The sequence below is a fragment of the Delphinapterus leucas genome, chromosome 5 (genome assembly GCF_059928025.1).
Source record: "Delphinapterus leucas isolate spDelLeu-1000000601 "Yukka" chromosome 5, BTC_Dleu_Yukka2, whole genome shotgun sequence".
NCBI lineage: Eukaryota > Metazoa > Chordata > Mammalia > Artiodactyla > Monodontidae > Delphinapterus > Delphinapterus leucas.
Window position 1 is genome coordinate 76,131,827 of NC_143133.1, and position 14,554 is coordinate 76,146,380.

At 39.1% G+C, this 14,554-nt stretch overlaps 1 protein-coding gene across 11 annotated transcripts in view; it reads left to right on the plus strand.

Moving 5' to 3' along the window:
• Positions 1 to 14,554, plus strand: part of LOC111169295 (RE1-silencing transcription factor-like) — a 32,451-nt gene extending 17,897 nt beyond the window's left edge. For all 11 annotated transcript variants that reach the window (XM_089911990.1, XM_089911983.1, XM_089911985.1 and 8 more), the window contains one exon: positions 635 to 14,554. In XM_089911990.1, coding sequence (XP_089768116.1) covers positions 635 to 2,586 — 1,952 coding nt within the window. In that variant the 3' untranslated portion in view covers positions 2,587 to 14,554. The remainder of the gene's footprint in view (positions 1 to 634) is intronic.

Consider the following 14,554-nt stretch of genomic DNA (forward strand, 5'->3'; position numbering starts at 1 on the left):
AAACTTTCACATGGAAGGTCTGGGAGTGTAGCCTATAGTGTTTTTGAAGTCTCAAGGTTTATCTGAAATGTATGGGAATTTTATGTTCTACTCCATTATACATTTGTTTTAACTAAACATGAAAACTTTAAAATTACCTTCTTTTTTAGTGCCCTTGTCCCAAAATTAACATCAAGAGCGCAAGTCACTTTGCCAGTAATTGTTGTGTACTTCTTTTTTTTTTTTTTTTTTTTGTGGCCACGCCACTCAGCATGCAGGATCTTCCCTGACCAGGGATCGAACCCATGCCCCCTGCATTGGGAGCGCGGAGTCTTAACCACTGGAATGGTAGGGAAGTCCTGTTGTGTACTTCTTGATGAATCTGTATTTGATGAACTTTTTAGAAGATGATGATTAACTGAGATGATTATTCCTCCATTTGATATGAGAATCTATGTCAAGGGATAGAGAAAAGATATACAAATAAATATGGTAAATATGAGTTGCATGATAAAGTCTTCAAGAAATAGTTTCTGTCAGTTTTTTTTGTTTTTTGTTTTTCAATATATATCCAATTCCTTTTAAGTATGCTTGAGTAAATCTTGAATTCATTTCTTAATGTATGCCTTCTGCAACGTCTCTTGTTTACCTTCAGGTGAGAAGCCATTTAAGTGTGACCAGTGCAGTTACGTGGCCTCTAATCAACATGAAGTAACCCGTCACGCAAGACAGGTTCACAATGGGCCTAAACCTCTTAACTGCCCACACTGTGACTACAAAACAGCAGATAGAAGTAACTTCAAAAAACACGTGGAGCTACATGTTAATCCACGGCAGTTCAACTGCCCTGTATGCGACTACGCAGCTTCCAAGAAGTGTAATCTGCAGTATCATTTCAAGTCTAAGCATCCTACTTGTCCTAATAAGACCATGGATGTCTCAAAAGTGAAGCTAAAGAAAACCAAAAAGCGAGAGGCTGACTTGCCTGATAACAAAATCACCAATGAGAAAACAGAAACAGAGCAGACAAAAATGAAGGGGGATGTGACTGGGAAGAAAAACGAGAGGTCTGTAAAAGTGGAGAAAAAAGATAATGTTTCAAAAGAGAAAAAGCCTTGTAGTAATGCCGCAAGCCAAGTGACTACCAGAACTCGCAAATCGGCACTGGAAGCTAAAGAGATGGATGTGCACCCAGGAAATAATGCAGAAAAAAGCTGTAAAAGCAAGAAAAGCAAAAGGAAGACAGAAGCTGAAGCCCGTTCCTTACAAGAACCTGTGAATGATGAGGAACCTGTGACAAAAAAGAAAAAGAAGGCAGAAAGCAAATCCAGAAATAGTCAGGAAGTGCTGAAGGGTGACAGCAAAGTAGAGGAGAATAAAAAGCAAAGTATTTGCATGAAAAACAGTGCAAAGAAGAAAACTCTGAGAAGTAAATCATGTAAAAAAAGCGGCAAGCCTGCTCAGAGGAGGGCCACTCAGATAGAGCCTCCTCCTCCCATGGAGTCTGCTGAGGGGGGGCCTGTTCAGACGGAGCCTCCTCCCGCTGCCCCCCCATCTCCTCCCCCTCCCCTTGCCCCCGAGTGGCATGCTGAGGTCGAGGTTGTTCAGGCGGAGCCGCCTCCTCCTCCTCCCCTTCCCCCCCCATCTCCTCCTCCACCTCTTCCCCCCGGGGGGCATGCTGAGGTCGAGGTTGTTCAGAAGGGGCCTGTTCATGCGGAGCCTCCTCCTCCCGTGGAGCCGATCCCCAAAAGGTCTCCTCACAAAGATAATGGCAAGGAAAAGTCCAACATGCAGAGTGAAATGGTGCAGAAGGAGCAAGTCCTTATTGAAGTTGGCTTAGTGCCTGTTAAAGACAGGCAGCTTCTAAAGGAAAGTGCCGGTGCACAGGATCTCTTACCACCATCACCACCTCTGCCAAAGGAAGAGTTAAAAGAGGAAGAGTCAGAAGACCAAAAATTAGTCCCTGCAGGCGAAGGACATAAAGAAGCTCCTCTTCAAAAAGTGGAAGCAGAAGAGGCAGATAAGAGTCTAGCTGGTCTTGCTGCTGTTACCAAGGCATCTGCCAGTATTTCATCCTCTGAACAAAACTTGACTATGCCAGAGGGTGAAACTTCAGATGGTAAACATCAGGCTGACGCTATGCTTTGTGAAATGAAGATGGATGCTGATGAGAAGAAAACAGAGAATCCCCCCGGCAGAGACTCGGTGGTTGAAGAACCAGCTTCACCGCCACTTCTTCCTCTACCGCTAGAAAAATGTGAAGCAGTGTCCACAGCTACTGTGGCATCACCTCCTGTCACCGTGGCAGTAAATGAGTCTCAGGAAATGGATGAAGATGAAGGCATCCACAGTCATGATGGAAGTGACCTAAGTGACAACATGTCAGAGGACAGTGATGACTCTGGATTGAATGGGGCTCGGCCAGTTCCACAAGAGACTAGTAGAAAAAATGGAAAGGAAGCCTTGGCAGTCAAAGTGGCCGAGGGAGATTTTGTTTGTATCTTCTGTGATCGTTCTTTTAGAAAGGAAAAAGATTACAGCAAACACCTCAATCGCCATTTGGTTAATGTATACTTCCTTGAAGAGGCAGCTCAAGGGCAGGAGTAAATAAACTTTGGGCAAGGCTTCAGTTCTTAGTTTGTAAGGTCTGTGACATTTTGTATTCATTTGTAGTAGTAGACAGCCTTTTGTTTTTAAAAAATTGCTTTAATTAGTATCCAGTCTTGATTTTTAAGTGGCATTCTTTTCTTTAGGAATCCGTGTACCTAATGATGTACAAATTTTAGCAAATCCAAGGGAGTTAGTGTAATAAACCAGCTAAATCTATTAGCTTTTGCTTTTAATTGAACCAAGAGGGCCAAGGTGGTATTAGAGCATTCTATCGATTTGTTCAACTATAACTATTGAGTTTTTTCCCCATGTCTACTCCTGTTTCACTTTAGTTTATTCTTAGTTCCTTGTTTAGCTCTGTAAAAATTGGCATACTTAAATAGCAACTTACTTGAAGAATTTGCCTGCTTTATATAAAGTTAGCACTTTAAAATTGTTTTAGAGATGAAAAGAGACATTTAAATTGAAGAGAAGGTCTGCCAACAATGGACAGTATATCAGCCCAGATATTTACTTCCTGAGTTTTGATCAATACGTATTTCTTATTTGTGTATATGTTAATCGTCATAAAAACATTGATTTTGGTGTGTTTTTTTATTTCGGTGCTTTAATAGCTTAAGATGTTGCACATTTTTTGTTTTTTTTTTAATCTATGCAGTTACATTTTTTTCTAGAACTAGCATTTTTGTTGAACAGTAACACTTTATACATATATTTGCATTTTATTTTTTCCTCTTTGGAGGGATGCTTTTAATCTTGTTTGCAAAAGGGCAGTTTTCTTTTTTCCTTTGCTGCAATTGTCGTTTTTGCAGAATATTAGTGTGTGCAAATTTCTGAGCAAATGAAACATGCAGGTTAAATTCATTGATTTTGATATTCATATCTATGCCAGAATCTGCATTTCATATAAGTTATTTATTTTAAATACGTATAATGAATTCATAGCTCTCAGTTTGAACTTTACAATAAATAAGCCACTAGGTCTATACTGAATGGATTTTTTTTTTTTTTCTGAATGGATTTTTATCTCAAATACCAACCATAAGTAAACTTTTGGCCTGTCTTAGTACATCTGCTTCCTAAATGTACAGTGTTAAATCGTATCTTAGAGGGAAACCTCTTTCATAGATGGTTGGTGTTTTTATGTCTACTCCGCTGAATAAAGAACTGTAATTTTTATTTGGAAACTGCAAATCTGGAATTAGGAGGCATAATTTACTCCTTCAAGTTATACAGAATATCAGTTTGTGAGATTCCAAAGCCATAGCGATTTTACAGAAAACCTATGATGAGAAAGGTAGTATGAGTGCTGGTAGACCAGCTGCTACTTCCTGTGAATACAGTGAAAAAGGCTGGTGAAAGTTAAATTCAGTCCAGATTAAAAAAATCACACTTTCTCAGGGATCTCCACCAACTAGTGGGTGTCCTAGCTGTTCCTGTGACTGCCTTTTTCTACAGGTGAGGACTCAAATGAGCTGAAGCTATTCTCGTGTTCCTGTGGGGCACTTTGTATGGAAGAGTATGTACTTCCAAACTTTGTTGGTAGGTTCTTTGGCCAGTCACCAAAGAATATGAAAGAATCCAGTAAAGGATTTTTCTTGTTGACAGCAGTTATTCATTGTAGTCCAATAAAGTATGATCCCCATAGGGAACCCTGAACAATTCCAGTTCTCCCATGTTCTATTCTGAAATAACCACTTTATATTTCATTGATTTTCTTTTGTCTGATGACCTCTGAAGCAGGTTTCAGAGTTTGGCAATGCAACAGGAAAGATTAGGAAAAGTATTGAAGTATGGGTGGAAAACTTGTTAAAATTCTGAGAGTGAAGTCCAAGTTAAAAGACATTTGAACTTGGAATTGACTGGGAGGCCAAAGATTTAAAGAAGCAGAAGATTCTCTCAAGACATGAGGAGTAAGTTGTGTTACTGGTGTGTGTTTTGTGTGCACGTTGGGGATTTGTAAATGATGTTGAATTCTAAGCTCCGACAATCATTGTCAATGGAAGATTAAGCTGCAAATATTTATGTTTTAAAACTTAAATTATAAGGCTAGTTAAATCTTTCTAACAACTATTTTTTAATATTCATGGGTACATTTTATATAAGTTACCTTTTACAGTATACATGAAAAGATTCATGTTAAGTACAAATTACAGATTGGGAATCAGTTTTGGGAAGAGGTTTTGTGGATTCTTTTGATACTTCAAAAGAAAAAAATCTGACTTCTGGGGAATTGGACTAATTTTCCTATCTAGATTTTAAGACTAGAATGCCAAAAACAAAAATGTGAAGGAAATTAAAACTCCTTATTATGAAAGTGATCTGTGAAAACATTGTTACTGGAAATTGAATGAACTTGAGGCCTTTCTTCCAGAAAACAAGGACTTGATTGTCAGACCTATATTAGGTTCTGAACCTTAATGCCATGTATTTGTTCTTATTAAAAATTGTTTCAATGAAAAGTGCATTAGTAATAAGAACTTCTGGTCTAGTTGGGAGTTCTTCCATTTGAAAAATGTGATATTTGCATGGAACTGTTTGAATCTTTTTATTTTCTCAGTATACCCTCCACTGAATAGGATTGAAGCTAGAATTTTCCCTTTTGATAAAGGAATGAAAAGTGAACATGTTATTTGTAGATTGATGTTTAGTACTAGAGCAAAAGTTGAAATATTAGAATATAAGCCTAATCCTTGGTAGTCTTATAAAAATATATCTTTTAACTATCTTCTGAACCTATATTCACATTGGTTTTCAAGGTATTTTAAGTTATATTTTCTTCCTCTTTTCAGAGCTGCTTCTGTGGGGCTGCCTTTTTTTCTTTTTTAAAGTTAAATTGAGGTGTCATTCACAAAGGGCTGCATTTTTTGTTAAGGTTTCTTATGACTATGGCTGGGTGTTTTACTCTGGTCTCCCAAGAAGGGCCATTTTATCTTTGTCATGACTTTAGATTCCCTCTAGAGTCACTTCTAAAGTCATGTGGTCTTTAACTTTGGGAACTATTTCTCATCTGAGTGCTAATTCAGATTTAAGCTTGAGTCATCGCCTATCACCCCATGAATGTTGACAGTGGAAGGAATACCTTTCCTGTAGTTTCAGTTCTAGACTGAAAACCTGGGGGAAGAAACTTCATTTTCTTTTTTGCACAAATCAGAAAAACAGCTACTGTGCAGTTTCCTTGTTGACCTCAGCAGATGAACTGGACTGGTAGTGTTAATTCAGATTTAAGAAATTATCTGAATCTTGATTTGAGTAAACTTGTGATCTGCATGCAATATTAACTAGATTGGATTGCTTTTATATTTTTACACGTACACATAGGCTCTCCCTACCCTCATCAACATCCATTAGTTATCGAACTTTGTGAACTGGCATTGAAACATTACAACAATGTTTTGTTGCACCAATTTTATAAACTTTTACAGTGCAATACGTGTTATTTTTCAGAGACAAACCAAAGTTTAATTTCTCAAGGTTCATGCTGTTTGCTTTAGCAGCATTTGATGGTGGATCTTTTATATACATTTGTAATAGATGGAAAAATAAACCAGATTGCAAATGCTTTTTCTTTCTTTTTTAAAGCAAACCATGTACCAAGTTTTTTGGTCCAAATTGTGTAGGATAAGTTAAATTGCATTCTAATAACCAATATGAGTGTATTTCTGTAAGTATAGTTATGTTGAAATAAAGTTTTAAAAAGCATTTTATGCCTTTGTTTATTATTGGTACATCAAGTATCAAGGAAGTCAATTTATTTGGCTGGAATTGCAAGTGTATTAATTTTCAAAATCTTTTACCCCAGATAACCCATGGTAGGTAGAAAGGTTGTGGCAGATGTTTTTGTTTGAGTTAACAATCCCAGTGGGTAGTAGTCTAAAGCCCATCTTTCTATAATTTGCTTTTTGGGAGGCAGAGCTGAGGGTTGGGAAAAAACAACCTGCAGACAGTTTATAGGAGATTTTACGTAGTAATTCCTTCCCAACTACAGGTCCCTTTAACAGTTTTAATGTACACGTCCGTTCTCAGTTGCAGGCCTGGTATTAGTAAATTTTGACTCATAATTGGAAAAAGATGCACTGAAGAGAAAATAAAATGAGTTTACATTGAATGTTCACTGAAAGCCCGGGCACTATTTTAAGGATTTTACTGTATTCAGTGGAAGTCTGAGAAGAATATGAAACCCATGAAAAAGTGATAAGCCACATTCTAGTAAGGTTCTCTTTCCTTTGTTAGTTCACATAAACAGTGGTGCTGTATGTTGAAGGCTTAGGTGTTTTTGTGGACTTTAGGGAAAAGGGAAAGCGATGCAAAGCATCAAAACACCTGGATTGCATCCTGTCCTGATGCAGCAAGTGACCTGGAAGCTGTCAGGAAAGCATAGATATTTCTTGTTGAACCGATGAGTGTGATTCACTCTCTTGCCCCTGTTGCTTCCGCCTCTTGCAAGAGTCCTTATCATGAACAAAGCAAAATGAGTTTCCAAGCATTTGTTTTATTGGCATGGTAGAATCAGTGATGAGGAGCTGTAAGTTTCTGCCTAATGCAAGGATATATGGGAAATTTATCATGAATATATAAATGTTACTGATGTGTGACTTGGTTTGTTATTTTAAGGAATGAAAGAATTGTTATTAGTGTGCTTCTCCAGTCCCTTGCTACTCCTTTCTCAGAGGCTCACCCTGTTATGATTTTTATATGTATCATCCGTTTACACTTAACTTTTGGCCATCCTTTCTTGGTATTCTGCCCATGGTCTCAGTCAGGGCTTAACACTAGTTTGTAGGTAGAGTTAACGGTACAGTAGTATGATCTCTAGGGTACGTTACAGCTCTCATCCTCAGCTCCATAAAGGCAGGTTGGTGAAGCTGCTAAAGCAATGTGCTAATGTTTGGTAATCAGGGAAGGTTTGTGGTACGAAATTGCCTTTTTAAAGGATTTCGATGTTTGCTGTATGAGGTGCTCTGTGGCCCTTGCAATTAGAGCTGGGTTCACAATGGGCCTCTCTTCCTTACTACTATAACTGGGCAAATCATTTTTAACTTTATTAAACCTCTTTCTTCATCCAGAAAATGGGGGCATATGGTACTTCTGTCCATAGAGTGGCTTTGAGTGTTAAATGCTTATTGAGCACTTAGCCTAGTGCTTGGCATGTAGTTTTACTATTAAGACATTTTCCACTAGATAACAGAGTAAGTAAGTATCCTTAAATATATAGTGTGCTTCCTGTATTTGACATTATTAAATTGTATAATCCACCTGCTTGTCTTCATGTCTTGCAAAATAGTGGATTTTTAATGTTATATGTGGGCTTTTGTGTCCACTACTTTACTCAACTATATTGTAATCTCCATTAACAGTCAGAATGCTTCTGTGTTCACTGCTTTCCTCAAGCACCTAAAACAGTATCTGGCCCGTGGAAAGGCAAATAGTTTTTAATTGCCCAGGCCAAGAATAATTATGTGCGTGGTGTCTTGGTGTGTGTGTGTTTCCTTGATTTCAACTAATAATACAATGGTAGTGGTAATTTTAAGATTTTGATAATGCAGAAATCTCTGTTCATAGAGTAGGATTTTTTTTCTGGGTGCATTAACAAGTCAAGGAGAGTACCCGAGAGTTGACCCGAGAGTTTAAGATTTTGATAATGCAGAAATCTCTGTTCATAGAGTAGGATTTTTTTTCTGGGTGCATTAACAAGTCAAGGAGAGTTGACCCGAGTAGCAGGAAATAGTAAGTTTTGAGAAAGAGACTTAGTGAAGAAACTTTATTTTGGGACTTCCCTGGTGGTCCAGTGGTTAAGACTCTGTGCTCCCAATGCAGGGGGCTCAGATTTGATCCCTGGTCAGGGCACTAGATCCCACATGCTGCAATGAAGATCCCGTGTGCTGCAGCTAAGACCCAGCGCAGCCAGATAAATAAGTTAAAAAAAGAAACTTTATTTTGAGAAAGGTTCAGACTTACAGAGATGTTACAGAAATGGTACCCTGAATTCTTGTGTACCTCTTATTATTTTTTAAATTTTAAATTTAATTTTATTTATTTGGTAGTGCCAGGTCTTAGTTGCAGCATGTGTGCTCCTTAGTTGCGGCTCGCCGGCTCCTTAGTTGTGGCATGCGAACTCTTAGTTGCAGCATGCATGTGGGATCTAGTTCCCTGACCAGGGATCGAACCCGGGCCTCCTGCATTGGGAGCTCGGAGTCTTAACCACTGCATCACCAAGGAAGTCCCTTGTGTACCCCTTATTGTGATCCACTACTCACATTTGCTTTCTATTATCTACGAATTATGTGGTGGACCCCCAGAAATTAAGTTGCAAGCATACCTGTTCATCTCTGAATACTTCAGTTTATCTCTTAAGGATTAGGGCATTCTCTTATAATGGTGAAATTCAGGACTTTAAAGATGGGTGTAGTCTTTAATACACAGTCTATATTCAGAGTGTGCCAAATGTCTTAATATTAACCTTCAACAATCTCCCTGTTCCTAATCCCTCATCGCATTTAGTTGTCACATCTCTTCAGTTTCCTTTAATTTGGAACAACTCTATGCTTTTGTCCTTTACAACATTAAGAGTTTGAAGAGCGTATGCCAGCTGTTTAAAGAATGTTCCTTAATTTGGGTTATTCTAATTGTTTTCCTCATGCTTCAGTTCAGGTTACGCATCTTCGCAGGAATAGTAAGTACTGGTGCATTACATCAGAAGGCATATGATGCCATTATTGGTTGTGTTAACTTTTATTATTTGGTTAAGGTGTTGTCCACCACATTTCTCAACCGGAAAGTTTTTTTTTCCATTTATAATTAATATTCTGTAGGATGATATAGTGAAACGATCTTATTCTTCAACACAGCCATTGATTTTAGCATCTACTGATTTTTGTTTAAGTCAATTATATATCTTCTATGGTAACTGGTATTCTCTATCAAAAACAGCTTTCTCTTTTCCCCATAGACCTAGGTTCTTGTTTCATGTGCTGAGTTATTCACTTTACCCCAGTTCGGGGGAGGGGGGCGGGGTGCCCTTTTAAGCTAAACGAGACTATTACAGTTTGAGTATCACACTGAACGACTGAAACTCAGAAATACTACATTTCTCTGTGCTTAAGTCATAACAGTCAATAAAAGTTATGAAAGCTTGATGGAATGCCTTAAGGGATAAACTGCAAGTAGAAATTTGCCAGTGGTAGAGATTCTACCACCAGAAGGCAATTTTAGAGAATGATGTTTTAATTCTTTTATTGATTTTAAAATACCACACCTTTCATTTCTTTTTTGGTGTGCTCTAATTCCTAAAAGACATAATGCAAGTACAACTACATACTCAAAATTCAAGCAAGTTAAAATTCATCCCGACTAGCTCTCTTCCTACTAATCCTCTTACTCTCATTTGTTTCTCCTCTAGAATTAACTACTGTTAATGATCTGCTGTTAACTCTTAACCTCCATATGTGTATGCATATTGAAGTGCTTGATTTCTATGCTTTTTACATAATTCAGGTTATTGATATTCTGCGGTGAGTAGAATTTGAGGATCTTTGTCCTAGTTAAGGACCTTCCTTATTCTTTACAACTGTTGCATAATATTTCATAGTATCATGGTTTAATCACTGATTATAGTGAAAATTGACCATCTGGAAGTATTTTGAGAGTGGACACCAAATGGAGTGAGTGGTTCAGGGGATCCAAAGGATCTTACAACCTTACAAGTTATGTTTTTTGTTTGTTTGTTTGTTTTTTGTGGTACGCGGGCCTCTCACTGTTGTGGCCTCTTCTGTTGCGGAGCCTGTGCTCCGGACGCGCAGGCTCAGCAGCCATGGCTCACGGGCCTAGCCGTTCCGCGGCATGTGGGATCTTCCCGGACCGGGGCATGAACCTGTGTCCCCTGCATCAGCAGGCAGACTCTCAACCACTGCGCCACCAGGGAAGCCCACAAGTTATGTTTATGCTTATGTTCTTAAAGTAGAACAACTTTTAGATTTGCTAATAGTAATCAAGTCTTGTACCCTATTTCAAGGTGGTTTTTTGGTTTTTTTTTTTAAATACAGAAGATGGATGTTTAATTTAGTGTTGCTTAAAGTAACAGAATGATGAGTAACATTTTCATTTAACATTCACCATTGATGTGATAGGGGAATGGCACCTTGGTACTCAGCTAATTTTACTGGGGGGAAATGACTTCTCCATATGATGGTATATTAAGGAATTGCAAGTTAATAAGACAGAGGTCCCTGCTTGAGCACGAGCTACAATGGTAGCTGTTATTTTGCCATGTCTAGTGGACCAGTATGGGGATCCCGGCAGGAGTTTTATCTGCATGGCAGGACAAAGATTTTTTTTTTCTTTTTTTCCCTTTCAATTCGTTTAAGACCAAAGATTTTTCTGATGAGATACAGCACATCTTACAGATACTGAGAATAAGGTAGGCAAGTTTGCCTAGTAGCAAGCATGAGGCCTTGCAGTTAACAGTAGCAGAGGTAGCTGTAGTGATTGCAGTACCCAGGGACCAGAGAGAGGCAAGGGCAGGAATCTGCACTAGTGTGTCAGAAGTGCTGAGATAGCCTCTTTGGTAGGGACACTAATGAACATGATTTTTCTGTAGGTTAGTAGCAGCAGCAGTGGAGTGGTGAGACTTGCATGTTTCTGCTCTGTGTCCTGTGTGCACAAGTACGAATTTCCACTGAAGGGAGCTGTTGTTGGGGAGGAAGGAAATGGCTGACTTCACGTAAGAGCAGGCTGGCCTTATTCACGACCCACGGGAGCCAACCCTGGGGACACCGGAAATAATTGGGAAACATTTTGCACAGAACTGGAGAGCCCACATTAGCATCTAGGAGTAGTCCTTTTCTAAGTACCAGGCACTCTTCTAAGCACATCCCATTAACTCTGAATCCTCTCAACATCCCTAAAAAGTAGATTGTTATTCCCACTTTGCTTCCTACAGACAAGCCAATTGCCTGAAGTCACACAAGTAGGAAGTGGCAGGTCTGTGTTACACTGCTTTTCTGATTAAGTGAAGAATTTTATGTGGGGAAATGAGGAGTGGTGGTGAAAAGGATTTCAGCCTGATCTGAATGTTCTCAATTTATGATAATGTATTAATTATATTAACATGATATAGAGGTCACTCTTTAAGCAACCTTCTCTCTATCATAACATCTAACCAGTTTATATTTACTGACGATCATGAGTAGTTTACTAGCAGTAGTGAGATGAACTTCACCTTTTTGAAATGAAAGTGAAGTAGGGTAATACACTTGTTCCCTGATTCTACTTATGCCCGGTTCTGAGATAGTATAAGCTGGCATTTTTAGGTAAGCGACTATATTAGGTGGGTAGTTATTTTTTAAAAAATAATTAGTATTTTAAAAATTTTTTATTGGAGTGTAGTTGATTTCCAATGTTGTGCTAGTTTCTGTTGTAGAGCAAAGTGAATCAATTATACATATTTCCACTGTTTTAGATTCTTTTCCCATATATGTCATTACAGAGTATTGAGTAGAGTTCCCTGTGCTATACAGTAGGTCCTTATTAGTTACCTATTTTATATAGTGTGTATATGTCAATCCCAATCTCACAATTTATCCCTTCCCCTCTTCCCTTTCCCCTTGGTAACCATAAGTTTTTCTACTGTGTGACTCTTTCTGTTTTGTAAATAAGTTCATTTGTATCATTTTTCAAGATTCCACATATAAGCAATGTCATATGATATTTATCTTTCTCTGTCTGACTTACTTTACTTACTATGATAATCTCTAGGTCCATCCTTGTTGCTGCCAATGGCATTGTTTCATTCTTTTTTATGGCTGGGTAATAATTCCATTGTATATATATATACCACATCTTCTTTATCCATTCCTCTGTCGATGGACATTTAGGTTGCTTCCATGTCTTGGCTGTTGTAAATAGTGCTGCTGTGAACATTGGGGTGCATGTACCTTTTCGAATTAGAGTTTTCTCTGGGTATATGCCCAGCAGTGGTATTGCTGGATCATACGGTAGTTCTATATTTAGTTTTTTGTTTTTTTTTTAAAGGAACCTCCACACTGTCCTCCATAGCGGCTGTACCAATTTACATTCCCACCAACAGTGTAGGAGGGTTCCATTTTCTCCACACCCTCTCCAGCATTTAATGTTTGTAGTTTTTAAAAACATGAATTATTAATTATTTTTGGCTGTGTTGGGTCTTTGTTGCTGCGTGTGGGTTTTTCTCTAGCTGCGGTGAGTGGGGGTTACTCTTTGTGGTGCACGAGCTTCTCATTGCGGTGGCTTCTCTTGTTGCAGAGCATGGGCTCTAGGCGCGTGGGTGCTTCAGTGGTTGTGGCTCGCAGGCTCTAGAACGCAGGCTCCTGTAGTTGTGCACAGGCTTAGTTGCTCCATGGCATGTGGGATCTTCCTGGACAGGGCTTAAACCCATGTGCCCTGCATTGGCAGGCGGATTCTTAACCAGTGTGCCACCAGGGAAGTCCCGTTTGTGGAGTTTTCAACGATGGCCATTCTGACCGGTGTGAGGTGATACTTCATTGTAGTTTTGATTTGTGGGTAACTATTTGAAAACAGAAGAACATATAATTTAAAGAGAAGAGCGGCATTTATTTTGAAATGTCCTTGGTTCTTGGGCCCTGTGAGCCTGCTATATTGTAGGCCCAGATATTTGTCCCATTTGATCCATTTATTAGAATATCACTTGAGTTGCAGGCACCTGGCATCAGGTGCCTGTCTCCTGGTCTCTCAGAATCCATAGGGAGTGGTGGAGACATACAGCAACAAATGTCTCCACGTGGGTTTCTGTCTCCTTGTTTGGCGTCAGAGATGGAGAAATGCTGGTAGGTGGCCAATGCTAAGAGCAGGATTCTGAAATCACTTTCAATCCCATGTCACTCTACTCTCCCTGGTTGTAGAGCCAGGAAAAGAAAGGAAGAGTTTCTAGGGCCTCAGGATCCTAAGCTTGGATTCTGCCTAAAACCTCCTTTCTCCTTCTTGGAGAGTAATAGGGTACTACTTTGAAATACTAAGTTCCTTCATTTCTGTGTCCTCATTACCTCCCCTAACAGAGACTATGCAGATAGCTGACTTCCTGATTTAGCTTTCTGATAGTGTAAGTGCTCCATGAGGGTGGGTCAGGATGGGAGTAGAGATTGCCTAGGTTTGCACCTGAACAGATTTGTTTTTTCACTTTAAATTTATGAAAGTAATACATGCACAGTTAAAACACTATTCCTAAAAGATTCATGATGAAATTAAAATCCCACAGCCTTGTGTTCCTTCCTTTCCTCAGTCATGAGCTGTTCTATGTATCTGACTCCTGAGGTAAATTTAAGTCAGCATCAAATTTCTTATTTGATAAATTTACAGTGGATTCTCTTCACATAGGTCAGAATATATAGCATGTTATACTGCATTTTCCTCAAGGGGATGAACATGCTGAAACCTTGTAATGGATGAAAGTGGCTACAGATTCTTTGCAGCCCTTCCTATCAACTTGAGTCTGTGCTGCCATTGCGACTTGCTTTGACCAGTAGAATGCAGAAGAGTGACATTGCGTGATCTCTGAGCTTCAGAGGCCTTGCAGCTTCTACTCTCATGCTTTTTCTGAACATGATGACCTTGTGAACAAGCCTGAACTGGCCTACTTTGGGACGATATTCTAGGTAGAGAGAGGGACCCATGGAAGAAGGCCCAGGTTTCCAAGTTATTACAGCCATCCCAGCTGAAGCTCCCGACATGGAGCGAGATCTGCAAATGCATATCCCCACAGAGTGGGAGAACCATTGAGCTGAGCCCAGATTAAACGGCCAAACTAAAGAGCAAATAGAAGCTTGTTTGAAGTCACTAAGTTTTGGGGTGGTTAGTTATTCAGCAACAGATGTGGGTAGAAACCTAATTATGCCTTCAGTCTAGTTAAAAAAGAAGCATTTCCTATTGACAAATGAGCAACTGTACCTAGAACTGATAGAAGCCAGGCTGAATG